This window comes from Bison bison, unplaced genomic scaffold (assembly GCF_000754665.1).
Source record: "Bison bison bison isolate TAMUID 2011002044 unplaced genomic scaffold, Bison_UMD1.0 scf7180017864295, whole genome shotgun sequence".
Classification (NCBI taxonomy): Eukaryota; Metazoa; Chordata; class Mammalia; order Artiodactyla; family Bovidae; genus Bison; species Bison bison.
Window position 1 is genome coordinate 9,303,084 of NW_011494867.1, and position 17,681 is coordinate 9,320,764.

The window sequence follows — 17,681 nt, forward strand, 5'->3', positions numbered from 1 at the left end:
GAATAAACTGGCTTTCACTGTTCAAGAAGCACTGTTATAAAAGGGAAAGGAACACCAGGATGGTGGCCGAGCTGGAGGGACTCTGTGTTTCCGTTAAGCTAGGATATTCCTGGATATTCCTGCTGGGAACCATAGCTCTACTGCTTCAGCCTCACACCAGGTTGCCCCCATTCTGTGCGCCCAGAGGATTCAGAATCAGGACGTGGGGCCTGTATTCACAGGAGCGTAAACTACAGTGAAGATCTGTGGTTGAGCAGGTCACCCAGGCTCACAGCTGTCAGGACAGCCGGCAAATGTGCCTGCTTCTGTTCTAGTCTGTGCTTCTACTGGTGTTTATAACCATGATCCCTTTAAATTAAATTTTAATCTCAAGACTACATCCACCTTGTAAAAATGATCAAAACATTAGAGATTGGGCTATCATCTTCTCCCGTCACCATTATTCCCAGTACCCTCTCCCCTTGCCCAAGTTTAGCCACCAAAATCAGTGTGAAGTCCACCCCTATAGACCTTCCTCTATCCGTTTATGGACATAAACTGTACCTGAAAAAATACATGCATAAAGTTTGTGGAATTTTCCGCATGTTAATAGGCTCACAGAAATGATGGTATACCGTGGGCCAGTCAGTCAGTCAGTTCAGTCACTCAGTCGTGTCTGACTCTTTGCGACCCCATGAATTGCCTACTGTGGGTGACATTCCCCAACCTGATATTTTTCAGTTTTGGAGAGCCCCTCGTCTTAGAACACATTAGATCTACAAACCTTTTCTGAGTGCTGCAAAACATTCCCTAGTGTGGGGATGCCATCATTTTAGCAATTCCCCTGTTGTTGGACGTTTAGGTCGTTTCCCAGCTTTTCTCAGACTCGCCCTAACATCCCCACAAAAACACCTGTCAACACCCAAGTCGTCGCGCCTGTGCACAGAGGTGCTCAAGTCTTGTCTGTTCCCGGTTCCCTTTAACCAGAAGTAACTGGGATGCCTTTCCCTTTGAGGCCCTCCCCCGCCCCTCCCTTACACCTACGTACCCTTGGGCCCTGTACCAGGGACCTCTCCCGAGCCCCTGGTTAGACGAGGCTGTTCTCTTCCATATTCACATCACCCTCTCTCAGTGCACCGCCAGTGCATTAATATTTTCATATGCTCTCTCTGCTGCTTATCGCTGACCTGCCAGACCCCAGGGAATGTGACTTTTTGCACCTCTATTTCCCCAGCACCCGGCCCAGGGTCCCCTCCCCCACGTGGTAGGCATTCGATAAGAGCTTTTAGAATGAAGGCCATTGTCACAGAGCCACATCCACAATGGGATGAAAACCCATGGAAATAAACAGCATATCAGCAGAAGGAAAAATTAAGCTGTCAATCTGCTGAACAGCAAACATTTCTTTTCTATATTTCAGGTCTTTTAACGTGATGGAGGAGAGAGGGAGGGGGTAAGGGAAGCTAAAACCTAAGGGAGCCAGGGAAAGGCTTTGCTTTTCATAATCTGGAAAGCGATTGACACATCACTCTACAGCCATCGCCCAGGTGGGGGACGGGCTTGGCCCATCACTGTCCCCCGGGTGACCATCACATGCTCTCTGTCTCGCCCCCGCAGGGACCACGGTGATGCGGATGACAGCCTTTGATGCGGATGACCCAGCCACGGATAATGCCCTCCTGCGGTACAATATCCGTCAGCAGACGCCTGACAAGCCGTCTCCCAACATGTTCTACATCGATCCCGAGAAAGGAGACATTGTCACCGTTGTGTCACCTGCACTGCTGGACCGGGAGGTGAGCGGAAAGACACACCACTTCCCTTTCACGAGAATCGAACATGGCTTTCACACGCGGGAAGACGTGGGGCTTCCATCAATGGCCCCTTCCATATCGTGGGAGCGGCAATGGGATATCGACCCGTGGCTGGATGGGGAAAATGGGTCAAGGGAGTGACATGTTATGTGACCCCAGAAAGCACACACTGAAAAAATCACGTCCTTTGAGGTCATTTGCATTCATTCAGCTTGATGGCTGTTTGCTCACCTGCCACTTGCTCTTGAGGCCCCTGTGACTGGGCTCCGCCTGCCTCACTTTTCTGCTCTGAGTGAGGGGAGATGGGAGGGAGGTGACTGAGATGACTGATGCTCTCCTTGTCACAGAGTCCAGTGGCTTCAATTTACCCCTTTCTCAGGCCCTGCGCTGCCTGTGCCAGTGTGTGCTCTGGAGCCTGCCTCTCCCTTCAGGCTCGGCTCTTGTCCTGAGAGGCCATCCCTGTAGGAATCTCCCCATCTTCCAGGTCACGTGTCACAGACAGGTACCCATGGGCTGAGTCAGCCTACACGCCGGCTCTTTGGTTTGGCCCAGGGTGTTTTCATATTAGTTGCCATATCAAAATACTTCAACTTTGTATTCCTTTTTTTTTTTTTTTTATTCCCATTTCCAGCCTTTCTGAAAATTAGAAATTCTGGAAATCGGGGGCCCAGTTTCCATACATGGACGATCAGTCAGACCACTCATGACTGTCAGAGGGAGCTGGTGGCAGCTGCCCCACTTAGGAGTGTTGTTCCTGGCCCACTTATGTCCCGCTGCACGTGCCCCCTGGTCCTGGCCTTTCTCCGAGTTCCAGGGCCACCCTGTCGAACCCTGCAGGCCAGGCTCCCTTCCATAAAAGAGCCTCTTGGCCCTTCACACAGGAAGATGCCAACCCACTTGGGGGTGCTCTGCATCATCAGCCACCCAGATCTGCCCCCATCCTGGGATCCCTTGTTCCCAGCAGGACATCGTCCCATGGCCTGTCCCCTGGCAGTCACCCTTGACTTCTGCAAGCCCATCTGCCCCAGGACGAGCGCTGGGTTTCCCTATGGGGTCCTGTGCATTTTCCCTTCCATGTTTTTGATTTAAAAATGCCTTCTCCTCACCCTTCTGTTTTCTTCACTGTAGCTCCTCCTGGGAGTCTGGGTCAGACCTGCCCACCTCTCTGGGAAGCCGGGCTCCGCCCCCGGGTCTTGCGCAACCTCTTGCTCCTGTAGTCCTTGACTGCTCTTACCTGCAGCCTCACTGGGCACTGGCCACACACTCCTTTACATGCTTGTCTCTCTCTTTAACGAATGTCCTCTTCCACTTGGTCTAGACCTGATGCAATAACAGCTAGTCTCAGACGGTTATTTAAGTTTTAATTGACATTCTTGAAATTAAAATGTAAAGATCAGTTTCTCCATCAGACCAGACGAATCTCAAGTGATCAGGAGCCCCGTGTGGCTAGTGGCTACTTTACCGACCAGGGCACAGGTAGACTGTTCCCACCATCACAGAAAGTTCTAGTGGGCACCACTGCATAGACAGTAAATGTCTTGAGAACAGAGATTCTTCGATCACCTGAATGTTTGTTTGACCGCTGCCTAGCACAGTTTCAGTGCTCTCAAAACTCCTAAGTATGTTTTTTTTTTTAATTTAATTTTATTTTTTAACTTTACAATATTGTATTGGTTTTGCCATATATCGAAATGAATCCACCACAGGTATACATGTGTTCCCCATCCTGAACCCTCCTCCCTCCTCCCCCGCCCATAGCATCCCTCTGAGTCGTCCCAGTGCACCAGCCCCAAGCATCCAGTATTGTGCATCGAACCTGGACTGGCGACCCATTTCATATATGATACTATACATATTTCAATGCCATTCTCCCAAATCATCCCACCCTCTCCCTCTCCCACAGTGTCCAAAAGACTGTTCTATACATCAGTGTCTCTTTTGCTGTCTCGTATACAGGGTTATTGTTACCATCTTTCTAAATTCCATATATATGCATTAGTATACTGTATTGGTGTTTTTCTTTCTGGCTTACTTCACTCTGTATAATAGGCTCCAGTTTCATCCATCTCATTAGAACTGATTCAAATGTATTCTTTTTAATGGCTGAGTAATACTCCATTGTGTATATGTACCACTGCTTTCTTATCCATTCATCTGCTGATGGACATCTAGGTTGCTTCCATGTCCTGGCTATTATAAACAGTGCTGCGATGAACATTGGGGTACACGTGTCTCTTTCGATTCTGGTTTCCTCAGTGTGTATGCCCAGCAGTGGGATTGCTGGGTCATAAGGCAGTTCTATTTCCAGTTTTTTAAGGGATCTCCACACTGTTCTCCATAGTGGCTGTACTAGTTTGCATTCCCACCAACAGTGTAAGAGGGTTCCCTTTTCTCCACACCCTCTCCAGCATTTATTGCTTGTAGACTTTTGGATCGCAGCCATTCTGACTGGCGTGAAATGGTACCTCATAGTGGTTTTGATTTGCATTTCTCTGATAATGAGTGATGTTGAGTATCTTTTCATGTGTTTGTTAGCCATCTGTATGTCTTCTTTGGAGAAATGTCTATTTAGTTCTTTGGCCCATTTTTTGATTGGGTCATTTATTTTTCTGGAGTTGAGCTGTAGGAGTTGCTTGTATATTTTTGAGATTAGTTGTTTGTCAGTTGCTTCATTTGCTATTATTTTCTCCCATTCTAAAGGCTGTCTTTTCACCTTGCTTATAGTTTCCTTTGCTTTGCAGAAGCTTTTAAGTTTAATTAAGTCCCATTTGTTTATTTTTGCTTTTATTTCCAGTATTCTGGGAGGTGGGTCATAGAGGATCCTGCTGTGATGTACGTCAGAGAGTGTTTTGCCTATGTTCTCCTCTAGGAGTTTTATAGTTTCTGGTCTTACATTTAGATCTTTAATCCATTTTGAGTTTATTTTTGTGTATGGTGTTAGAAAGTGCTCTAGTTTCATTCTTTTAAAAGTGGTTGACCAGTTTTCCCAGCACCACTTGTTAAAGAGATTGTCTTTAATCCATTGTATATTCTTGCCTCCTTTGTCAAAGATAAGGTGTCCATATGTGCCTGGATTTATCTCTGGGCTTTCTATTTTGTTCCATTGATCTATATTTCTGTCTTTGTGCCAGTACCATCTAAGTATGTTTTTTGACATATTAGTAAGAATGAGTTGGAGATGACAGTAAGATCTTACATGTAAAGGGTGGGAAACTAGAGCTGGAAATGGGGAATTATTGGAAGGGAAGGAAGAGAATGAAATTTGCCTTGAAACTGTGATTGTCACTTGGAACATGCAATGGTTTTTCATCAAAAATAGGAAGCAGAAAAAAGAACATTTCAAGTCTGTTTCCTCCATTTTGTCTCCCATTCTTTTACCAAACCTCTTTATTTTTGTTATTGCCTGACTGATGTATTATCTTCTTCAGAGGGAGGTAATGACTTTCCAATTCTCCCTTTATCCCCTGTCTACCATGTGTGTGAAAGAGTGCACGTGTGCACGCGCACACACACACCAGCTTTCCCATAACCCCTAATTCTCGCAAAATCACTTGCAAATTCTTCTTGCAAAAGGAAGATGAAATGGTGATTTGTCTATCTCAGCTTCTATTTTTACTGATAGAAAATGTTTTGTCTCTATTTATAAAGCAGAATGATAATATAGTAGATCACAGCATTTTTAAGGTTTATTTGGGGGTACCAATGTGTCTCAAGTTCATGACCCTGTCATTTGGGTGTTTGTTAAATTGCAAGTATATAATTATGGGAGTTGAATTAAGCCTTTCTAGCCACAATACATTAAAAAAAGGAAAAAAAAGATCAACATAATTTAACTGAAATTGGAAAATCAATGAAAATGAATGAAAAGTGTCACTTTTCTGTGAGGGTTTCAAGAGTTCAGTGCTGAGCCAGGCAACATGGGTACAATCTGAAGGGAAGAAATGCCCCTGAATTCAGGCATACCTCGTCTGTTTCCGAGTGCTATGCTAAGCTTGTCCCGCACAAGTCTGCTGAAAAGGCAAAACGTGCCTTTATTTACATTTAAAGGGACAGAACTCATGCGTCAGACTTCCCATCGGTGTTTTCCAGTTTGCAGTGTTTTCTTCTCACTAGGCTTTTCCTAAGGTTCCCATAGCAGAATTATGGAGTTGTTTGTTATTTCTGGAGACCTTCTGAGAAGGCATCCTGTCTTAGGTGTGGTTTCAAAATTCTACTTCTGGACAATCTGGGCAGAACACTTAAAACTGATCTACACACCATTCATGTCTAAGAAAATATTTCATGTCACCCCTACAAACTTTGATATCTCTTAAACTGTTATTACGTGTGGCTACCATGTATTCGTTCACAGTATCTCAAATGGCGTGTTTGAGCGCTGAATGTTGTGAGTATAAATAAATGGGATGGAGACTCCTGGAGCTGGGGCCCCTGAGATTTTGCAAGTGGTTTGCTCCTGTCTGACCCTTGCCTTGTGGGGAGGTTCCAGAAGTCTGAGGGTTGACCCGAGCTTAGTTGATATGATGTAAAATTTTCATTTTAATTTTCCATCTAGTACATTCTCAAAGAGGACCCCAGCAGGACCCCACGGTCTTTTTCCACTCACATGTCACAGTCTCCCTAGATTGTGCAGAGCATGTTCACCTCATCTGCAAGTCATGCCTCTTCACTTTTGCTGATGCTAGGCTGGGTTATTGCACTCCTTTAGATTCACAGCTGAGTTGTGAGAGCAGCTGCAGTGACCATGTATTTTCGTTGCCTTACTGTAAGCTCAATGCTAATAGACATCAAGTCTGACTTGAAAACATACTGTATTTTCCATTACAAGCTCTTCTATTTACTTTTTCTGAAACCATACCAGAACATACAGTTCCTAAAGAAAGAGATCTTGGATCTTTGTCCCATCTCTGAATTCCCATTGCCAAACATATGTAATGCCAGGTAAATAAGACATTCAGTAAAGATTTGTTGGATGGATGATAAAGAGGTGGATGGAAAGGTAGAGTAATTAACAAATATATGGGAGATGGGGGGACAGATGGATAAAGGGACGGACGGAGAGAGGGATGGATAAAGGGATGTATGGAGGGATAGATGGATAAAGGAATGGATGGATGAATAGATAGAGAGATGGATAAAGAGGGATAGAAGGACTTATTATGTTCCTTCAGTTTGTATTTATGAGTAAATAGCTAACAGATTATCTCAGAATTGCAAGACCCATATCCCGCAGGGGTGTATATGTAAACAGAAGAAATTATTTTATTTTAGTTGAGAGCTCACTCTTGCCCTTGTGTGTAGTCATCCAGTAATCTAGTCTATTCGCCTGATGCCTACAGTGTGTGAGGAACTGCAACAGGCTGCAAGAACGCCTTGGCGGATAGGATGGGCATGAGGATCTGGGTCTCTTGCTTAAATGTTCGGGGAGATGTTTGGAGAAAATAAGGACCATATATCCTACAAAATGAAATTGGGTTCATTGGGGGCACTGTTTCATTCTTTTCTATAACCATACTCAGCCCCTCATTCTGACAGATCCGTCTATGTTTTTAAGCTATGTCTGGCTGCACTACAAAATAAAATCAGATAAAGGTCCCTAACATTTGATAAATGGTTTATTTAGTTGATCATCTTGGCTGCTAGACTGAAATCCATCAGCTGAAATCAGCCAACTTTTCTGAACACAGCCAGCACAGTTTGCAACTACTCAGAGTACCTAATGGTCAGTTTGGAGGGTTGTTTTCTTTTTCTTCCATGCTTCTTTTTTTTTTTTTGGCAAATGGAAACAGTCTCCAAATGAGGCCCTTAAAATGCAGCCTTAACATTTGCATTATGAAAGTATCATTAGTCTTTTTAAGGAGTTTGAGCTGAGCACTTTTCTTTGTTTGAATTTGCCTTTATCCTATTATGTATTATCTTCCAGATAATCTAAGGAAAGTGATCGCCTGCCTGTTTAAAAAAAAAAAAAGTACATACAATAAAATATCTTAGAACTCTGAATGTAATTTATTTTCTATTTTCAAGTGATAAAAGATTTTCTGAAACTTGATAATGCCCCCAATTTAGGGGCCAAATGTGAAAACTGAGAGAATTTCCTTCCTTCTTCCCATGGTGTCACATAAGGACTTATTTTGGGGTTTAAGTGCATTAGCTATGAGAGACTCAGGAGTCCTTTAAATATATCAGAGAGGAAAATTGAAGAATGGTGGTGGGAACATCATATGAAAATAGTGAAATTGGATGTGTTTGGTCAAGACAGTCTCAGTTAAACCATCATCACATTCTGCATCTCCAGAATCAAGTCAAAGTGCCTGAGAAGAATCATAATAATAACAAGGGATTGCATTTCTCCCATGCCTTGAATGAAAGCTAGAGGTAGTTTTCTTACTTTCATGAAAAAAACGTTCAGAGGCTGCTCTGATCTAATGCTAATATTTTACTCATTATCATCATGCTTAAAACATTGGCAGTAATTATACACAATTCAATCATGCTGACAGGAATATTCTCTTTCTTTGTTTTGGTGGGTGGGACCAGAATTATTTAATAGTAGCATCCTCACCATTTCTGTGAGCTATTTACTCACAAATATTTTTGTTGGGATCATTTTCTCCTTTTTTGATATCACTTGCTGCTGAGAAAATAGAAGGGGGAAAAGTAAATGTAAATAAATTGTCTTATTATTTTAAAAATAACGTATTATGCCTGCAAATGAAACACAGATGGTGAACCACCCTATGTGAATCAAACCCACTTGCTCTGTTGTGACAGCAAATAAAATAGAATGAGGCATTCATAAGGCATGATGCTGAGCCCTGGGGTCTGAAATTCAGTTACAAGCATGCCAGCCTCCGCTGATGGCAATGGGGTTAGAGACAGGAGGGCAGGGTCTTACCTTGGGGCCAGCTCCGCTTCCCCACTCTGGGTGAGTTCTAGCAGGAGACCTGGATGAATCTCAGAACTCTACTGGTGACCCTAACCATTCCCCCCCAGACCTTCAGGGTTGGCCTAATCAACCCCTGAAGGCTAGGGCTTTGTCTAGTCACCTAGCATGACCTCAACTAAAAGCTGGTCTGAGAGGTGTGGGGCAAGGACATCATGAGTGCTGGCTTTAGCCTCTATGGGTTCGTGGCCTACCCCCACCTCTAACCAGCAGTGAGAACACATACACACAACGTGTGCTATTTGAACTAGACTTGATGCATGAATGGAGTTCTGCAACGAGGAAGCTGAGGGGAGAGCACCATGGGGAGAGGGACAGCATGAGCGAAGGCATAGCAGCGTATCCATATGTCACTCCAAAAGGGACTGGGGATTTCAGGGTGTCATAAGGAGAGATACCAGAAAAGGGCAAGGAGTTGGTACGAGATTGCCAAGGCTCCAAATGCCATCCCTAAGGATAATGGGTGTATCCTACTCTAAATAGTAAACTTTTACCAAACACAAGTTCGTGTGCTCGGCACACCGTGAGGCCAAACAGACTGAACATTGGAGCTGGGAGCATAGAAAGGTTTATTGCAGGGCCATGCAAGGAGATAGGTGGCCCAAAAAATACCCTGAACTCCTCAAAGGGTTTCAGCAAAACACCTTTCAAGGCAAAAGATGAGGGAGAGGCGTGGTTAGCCGCCCTAACTTCTCGGTGTGGGAATCCTCTGTTCCTGCAGCTGTGCACTTGGGTCAGGTCACAGCATTGCTGTGAGCCTCCAACAAACAAATGCGATTCTCTGTTCTGCAGCTCTCTGCCTCTGTATGAATGGACTCTTAAAGGTCAGCGCTTCTGAGTATCCTCTATATTTTGGGCTATAAGGCTACATTCTTATACAAAGGTGCAGAGCCGGCATGACTAAGCACAGGCAACAGAGCACAGAGGTTTAAGTCAAAAGGCACACAAGTACAATATAAAGTCAGAGCTGTTCTTCCCCATTACAATACCGCCAACCATATTTAAGCAGCAAGCCCAGCATTCCCAGAGCTGTGACTTGGACAGAAGACTGGGTAAGCTTCAGGAGAGGCAGTCAGTGGGAAATCACTCATTTTGGAGGCAGACTCGAGGCTGCTTGGTGAATGATGAGCTGCTTTACAGAGATTCCCAGCCTCATCAAGGGGAGATGAGGAGTTACCACTTGAATCTAAATTCTGCAGGTTGTTAAAGAGGTCAATAAACAACAGCCTGTTTTGTGTCTTCTGTTCTTGGGCACCTTTAAGTACCAGACAATCAGGAGTTACTCAGCACATGTCAAATCAAAAGATACTTAACTTTGTCATTAAGAGAGATTCAGCTTTTTAGATTTGACAAATGTTTGATTCTCTAAGCTTTTTCCTTTTTTCTGTTTTTTTTTTAATATGGTAAAAATAACAAAATGCAGGGTGACGATGAATTTGGACTACTTCTGTTTTTCTGTCATTTTAAATCTCTCCATCTTATTTTGCATGAAGTACCCTAAAAAGCTAAAGAGGTTTTCCTTTTTTGGAAAAAAATCTCTTTTAGAGAGCAGTTTATTTCTCTTTATCAACCAAGAGCTCTGATTAGCATGTTAAGGCAAGTGTTGCTTCATTGACAGATTTTTTTTTTCCCAATGTATTTAAATAACATCTTTCTAAATCCTGTCCATGTTAGCAATCCTGGTAGGAGAGATACCTGCCAATTTAGAAAGAATGTCTAGTTAAGTTCTGGCTTCGAACTGGTGAAGAAAACAGGAAAAAGCTCTGCTCCAACCATAATGAGAACAGCCATCATTTAAGGAAAGGAGAGTTGATTGAGAGTCCCTGAAAAGCAGCTATTTTATACTTGCCTTTAATAGGCTCAGCTTCCAGCCAGGCACTGGCTGACTGGGGTGCTCCCACAGCAAAGCATTTTAAGGGAAGTCGAACAGAGGTTAGAACACTTAGATTAAGGCAAACTAGCTATAGCTCATTTCAAGACACAATGACACCTCACAATGCCTGGGATCCACATTTCTTCCAGTCTCGTTTTAAGGGAGGAGCTCATTTGAGGTAACTTCTCCATAGGATAAAAGTTCAATGTTACCATTAAGCATGATATTCTGAAGACTTGATCAGCTTGATGAGATCTATGGCACTATGATGTCACATTCAACAATGAGACTTCAAAGTATAGAATCATCTATTAGATGAAAGGTCAGCAAACTTTTTCTTTAAGGGCTAAGTAGTAAATATTGTATAGGTTTTGTGTGCCAAGAGGTAAAATTGAGACTGTTGTGCAGGTACTTATATAACCATTTAAAATGTAACCATTAAAAACTGGAAAAAAAGATTTCTAGCCTGAGAGCCATCAAAATATAGCCAATGGTCTGCACTTGGCCCACAGGCTATCACTGGCCAGCCCTGATCTGTTAAATTATTGGCCAGAGTGACCTCTGTAGCAGTAGCTTCAACTATTGATTGTTGCAGGCATGCATGTATCTATATCTGGAGGTCCTCTCTTAGAATATTGAGTCACAGTGATTAATCACCCCCTTGAAGTTGGATTATAGGGAAAGAAACTAGGTCATGGATGACTGGTCTGATTTCTTTTTTCTTTTTAACAGAAACAGTCCGTTTCCAAACGATTAAGAAACAGATCATTGCAGATACTTGCTAATGAATTCTAAACTCAAAATTAGTTGCAATAATGAAAACAACTCCTTCAATTGAAAAGTAGTAAGAAAGTGCTGTTTAGCTATAGACTAAATCCTGGATGAAGCCTTTAGGAATGACTGTTTTTCTCTGTCAGAGCCCTGAGGCCAGGGAGGACCTGCCTTTGCCAGAGGACCCAGAGGTGGGGAGGGAAGAATACCCCGCTGAGGGAGCTCTTCCTTGGGCTGAATCTGGAGCCCAGATGCAGTTGTTCACTTGGGCACAGCTAGAGCCGGAAGAGTCAGCGGACAGCGGCACTTAGCCTGTCTCTCCAGGCTCGGAAGGAACCTCAGAGGGAGAACTGAGATATTTCTAGCTACCAGAAGACAGACAGAGACATCCTGGACCAGGGTGGGGACACTTCTGGAGACTTTCTCAGGCTTCCCAGTGCCCTTTGCTGTCCTCCCTGAGTTTGAGACTAGGGTCATTTGATAATAAACTGGAGTGACGTTCTTGAGCCTGTTTTGTTTGTCACCATGTGTCAATCACTATCCTAAGTACTTTGTGTTCAGTTTAATGTCAGTAACAACTAACGGGACGGGTGAGTACCCCTGGTGATGGAGACGCTTGATGTTGCTGAGATGTGACCCTGTGTCAACCTGTCTCCAAAGCCCATGCGTTTCCCCCCCAGTATGTGGATCAAAATCACTGATTATTTGTTTAGATGACAACCTCACAGAGGAAATCAATTTTGACTGTCTTTTCAACACAGGAAAGCAAGACATGGTAGAGTTTTGAGGCAGCTTTAGTGCTAAGATGTGGGCTTGCAGTGCCTGCCGGGTGGCCTTCTTCCTGCTTATAGAGCCCAGGTGGCTTCTCAAACATGGTGCAAAAAGTTCTTGGAGAAAGGCTCTCTCCTGCCTTAGTGTGGAAATACAAATAGGCTGTATTTTTTTGTCAGGTCTTTTGGCAATAAGAATCAAATGACTTTTTTAAATGCCCCTACTATTCTTTGCCCAAACAGTTCTACATAATCTACATTGGTGGTGTGTATGCATCCAGCTATGGGAGTTTTATTGAATTTATTTAAAGAGCTAAACTAAGTGTCCAACCGTTGAGGATCTGTCTGATAAATTGAGCTATATTCCTCCATTGGGCTTCCATTAAATCATGTAAAATGATGTAGAAGAAGAACATATGATAATATGGAGAGATTTTCACAGTATATTAACAAGCATTCTGCAGAGCACCACATGGGCTATGATTCTTTTTTGTTTGAATACACACACACACACAATATCATCACCATCATCATCATCAACTCATTCTATTCAGGCTGCTATCACAAAATACTAGAGATCAGGTGGCTTAAACAACAGAAATTTATTTCTCACAGTCTGGAGCCCAGAGGTCAGAGATCAAAGTGCTGGCCAATTCAGTCCTTGGTGAGAGCCGCAGATGCCTGTCTTCTCATTACGTCTTCCCAGGCCAAACAGAGGAGGCTCTGGCCTTTTCCTCTTTTTCTTACAAGGACACTAGAGGGAACTTCATATCCTCAATTACCTCCCAAAGGCCCCATGTCCCAGTACCATTCCACAGTGGGGGAAGAGGGTTGTGTTAGGACTTCAATGTGTGCATTTTAGAGGGACAGAACCATTCAGTCCATAGCATACACCATCATGGTCCCAGGTGTGAAAGGGTTCGTGTCCATGTGTAATGTGTGGTCCTTTTCAGACCGCAAGCGATCTAAATTCCCTACAATGCAGGGTCTAAGATGACAATCTTCAGATCCAGGTTGCTTGAATTGAATTTCAGCCCTGTCTTCTCCCTGCCTTACCAGCTCTGTGTCCTGGGAACATTCATCGCTTGAACAACTGGTGGCCACGATTATCATGCCCATGTCATTAAATATTCTTCTCCCACATCACTGCCAGTGTTCCCACAGGACTCCACTGTGTGAAAGTGGTCTAATACAGAGCATGGTTGAATCTGTACCTCAGTTTCCTCTTCTGTAAACTGGGACTCATAACAGTCCGTCTCATAGGGCCGTTGTGAGGACTGAATGAATTCATACAAGCATGTACTTAGAATAACAGGTTTGGGTGAGCTGTTGCCTTTGTCTGTATTTTCTAGTTTGGGTAGAGTGACTGTGTATTGTTTTGGTGATGGAAATGCAATTCTGTTCATCACCGGAGAACGCAGTGGTGTCTGGGTCTGGAGGGCAGGGGACTCCAGGTTAGGACACCACACCACAGATGGCTCGAGGTGCAGCATGACTGTCACCTTTGGGTCCAGAGACTGGTTCCCCCGTGAGCCAATTTGTTCGTTGACAAGGCAGTGGGAGTCATACCCAGCCTCCTGGCCTCCACCAATACTGCTAGAATCGCAGGCAACACATTTCAAATGTCAGAAAAGAATGTTTTTGAGGGTGTATAAGGTAAATCTTGTCAAAATTTCCTCACTTGAAACGATAAGCATTCTCATTTCTTGAAGCGGCACGGCCATGGCGATGACTTTTCTCATCATGTACGAGTGCTGACCAGGCACTTACCTTTCGCTGCGCCAATTCCAGCAGGCAGCTTAATAGATACAGTGTGGTGTGTGTTTCTATACTTTTAAGACAGCCATGGGAAATGAAATTTTTTTTTGACCTTTGCAAAGAACAGCTACAGAAATGACTGTTGAAATTCAATGAACGGCATCTCTATTTATGGACCTCAAAAGTAGGAGGCAAGATTAAATTCCTTTAGGTATTTGCTCCTCTGTGTCTTATGAACTGCTTTGCAGACTTCCTTTTCTCTGTGGAAGATTCCTTGGGTCCTTGAGCTCTGGGTTTCTGAGATGGGGAAGAATGGAAAACGTCTCCATTCTTACCTCTTCTTGGTGTTAATTATCTAATACAGGAGGGAGTGTATGTCGTATTCCCATTGGACAGCTACAGTGTGAACTATTACAGCATCTGTTTTCTCAGCCAAGCATTAAGTCGGTGCCATAACCCCCACAGGACCACCACACCCATTCTCTACAGGGACAGCCAAGCACCCGAGGGCTGACGTGACCTGCCTGATTCACGTGCTGAGGAGCCAGGGAACTGGACTTGACCCCAAAGCTTCTGCTTTGTCTATGCGTCCAGGCTGCTGAGAGAAAAGCACAGACCACACCAAGGGGAAATCTTCACACCTAAGGGACAGTCTTATAATTTATAAGATTTCTGCAGGGATTTCTTTGTTCTTTGCTCTGAGCCTCTTCATGCATTTGAAAGCTCAACTCAGTTTCCCTCAGTTCTCCAGTTAGAAAGGTCATGTGGTATAACAGCTCAGAGCACAGGCCTGGGCACTCTAGAGCCCTAAATTGAATCCTGGATCTGTATCCTGTTAGCTGTGTGACCTTAGGCAAGTCACTTCACCTCTCTGAGCTTCAGTTTCCTCCCCTCTAAAATGGTGCTTGTGACATGATCTGTGGGTTAGACAGAATAATGCCCCCCACCAAGATATCCTCATCCTTACCCCCAGAGCACGTGAATGTGTTATTATAGGGCAAAAGGAACATAGGAGATGTGATTAAGCTAAGAATATTGAGATGCAGAAATTATCCTGGATTTTCTATCTGGGCCTGATATAATCACAAGGGTCCTTATAAGGGGGAAGCAGGAGGGTCAGAATCAGAGGGAGAGAGAGAGATTTAAAGATGCTATGCTCCCTGGCTTTGAAAACAGAGGAAGAAAGGAAAGAGTGGACACCATCAAAAAGCACTCAGGGTTCCGTGGGTCTCCCCAGGCAGTGGGGGAAGTGAAGGCTTTGCTGACCACTTCTTTTGTTGTGGGTGATGGAAAACGGAGTGGGACTTTTATGGCCTGGACTTGGCGTTTTCTGCTCTGGCAAGATGGGAGCCAGCCCTGGAGCTATGTCCACTCCAAGTAACTGGTCCTCGGCTGCGGGGCCAGAGATAACAGCTTCATCCATTCCAGCAGACGCCCAGACAGAGCTCAGCCCTGACTGTAGCTGGTGTTGGAGCAGATAATGAGATTACCTGGTATCCCAGGGTGACAAGCTCAGCAACTTCAAAGAATGTTCTTCTTAAGTAACGTTTGTTTATGGTGTTTTGTTTTGTTTTTTAATAGGGAATATATTCATGCAAGCCAGCAATTAGTGTCCTGCCAAATAAATCCCATGGTGACATGAGAATGTTGTATTAAAAAAAAAAAAAAAAGATCAGCCTCAAACAAAGCATCAAAATTTCCAACTTTAAAATCTCCCTTCTCTGTAAAAAAATTCCTGTAATTTTCCCTAGAGCCAGGGCCCTAATCTGATGTCTATGGAGAGGATCTATGTGTGTGGGGTGGGTGGCGGGGGGGGGCAGATGGGGTGGTGCATGAACATGGATGGAAAAATACTTCATATTTATTTTCATTTACTGCTAAATACAGTTTTGTATCTGTTTCCTTTGGGAACATAGGCAAATCAGGACAGTGCTAGCTGTTTCAGTGACTGCTAATAACCTGAGTCACAGACATTTTTATACCTTATCAGAGTGGATGCAGATATATCCAAAACTTTCCCCTGCAACTTTTCTTTACTACTTTGAAATTAATGTAATAATTAGATTTAACACCCAATCTCATTACTGATAAGCTGCTAAAGAAGCACATGTACCTTCACATTAGTTATATTAGTTGATAACTATGCTTAAATATAATTGTCTTCCTCTGTTATCCTAGGCGTGTATTTTACATGTTTAAAAGCACATCCTGAGAAGGTGCTCACAAGCTTCATCAGGCCCCTAAAGGGTCCATGGCACAAAATATCTAAGACTCCAGCTTAACGGAGCTGAGAGAAGCCCCATCTCCCTTCTCAGTGCTCCCTCTTCCCTTTGGGAGAGCCCATGTGTGCTGGGTTCGTTCCCCTGCCCTCCACCTCACTAAACAGAGACGTTCTGGATGGCCACTCCATGCCTTTGCCTTCCTTGCGTCTGACTCTCACATAGCCCAAGGGAAATGGGTCCCTCACGATGCTTCCATATGTGATCTATCCATGATTGTCTGAAGTGACAGAAAGGGAAATGAGATGATCCATCAGGTTATAAACGTTAAAGCTTGAGTGTGTGTGGCCCCCAAATGAATACATTGATCTAGTCCAACAATTGGTTCTGGGAAAGGAATCACAACCCGGATGTTGGTTTGGTGTGGTACATTGCTTGGTTGACAGATCTTGTAGCCAAGCACGGATGTAGCCATGGTCTCCACACTTAAAAATGAAAGGGAGCTTTAAGCTCATTCACCTACTCTGAAGACTGTCAGTGGCTGCCTGGAGTGCTGTGTTGGGAAGGATTCCCAGTCACATTTGGTTTCTTCAGTAGTTGATTAGTAATGTCTTCCTTGAGAGAGGTAGGTAGGTAGGAGTGGGGACCCTCTTGCCATGTCATTTGTCATCCACAATATTGACAACAGATAGATCAAGAAAACACAGGTTTACCGAATCTTTGATCAAGGTGGTCAATATTCATTGAGTTCATCTCCTCTCCAGCAAACTCTCTGGCATACTGGTACTGCAGAAATAAATAAGTCATAGTTACACACTTTGAGATGGTGAGCTAAACTCATGAGTCTCAAATGCAAAAAGAGTTATGATACCTACAAGCTCACTGCTACAACATGGGGACATGCCAAGAGCAAAGAAGAAAGAACTTTGTGACTGAAGAAGATGAGAGCCATCTTGTTGGCATGTTAGCCACTAAAGTCTGCCACCTCCCCCAATATTCACATTTTGAACCTCCAAACACGTTCCAGACTACTGGCTCCTACGTTCAGGAGCAACCAGTGAAGCTCCATCTGAGCACGGGTGATGAGAGGATCTAACAACAGCAGTGCCTCCAGAAAAGGGAAATACACTTCAGTGAAATGATAGTATCTAGAATAATGCCTTCTGTCCCATGGACCTGCTTGGCTATTTGTCCTACTTGGTTCCAAATAACAGGTCAGTGAGAACATTCAGCCACCCATAAATGCTCACAAGCTTTTCCTTTATCCATCTTATGGGTTTGCCTATAGGAGAGGGAAGTTGAGAGGACGTGGTGGGGGAAGGGAAGGAAGCAAGGAGAAAGTAGGCATCAGGACCTAGTCGTCGCACCATTGCTGTCTTTGCCTCTTACTCTCATGCAAAGAGGAGGAAACGTGACTCTACCTGATCTAAAACTCTGAATTTAGACTTGAACTTAGTTGTCCCTGTCTCTGCATTAAGTTTAAGCAACTCTGGTTTCCAGACCCTACACTCCTTCTCCCCATTCCTTCAACAGCCCATGACATAAGGCTGTTATTCC

General features: G+C 43.9%; 1 protein-coding gene across 1 annotated transcript in view; it reads left to right on the top strand.

Annotated features, from left to right (window-relative positions):
* Positions 1-17,681, top strand: part of CDH13 (cadherin 13) — a 1,015,931-nt gene that overhangs the window by 786,692 nt on the left and 211,558 nt on the right. The window contains exon 7 of the mRNA XM_010850808.1: positions 1,597-1,775. Coding sequence (XP_010849110.1) covers positions 1,597-1,775 — 179 coding nt within the window. The remainder of the gene's footprint in view (positions 1-1,596; positions 1,776-17,681) is intronic.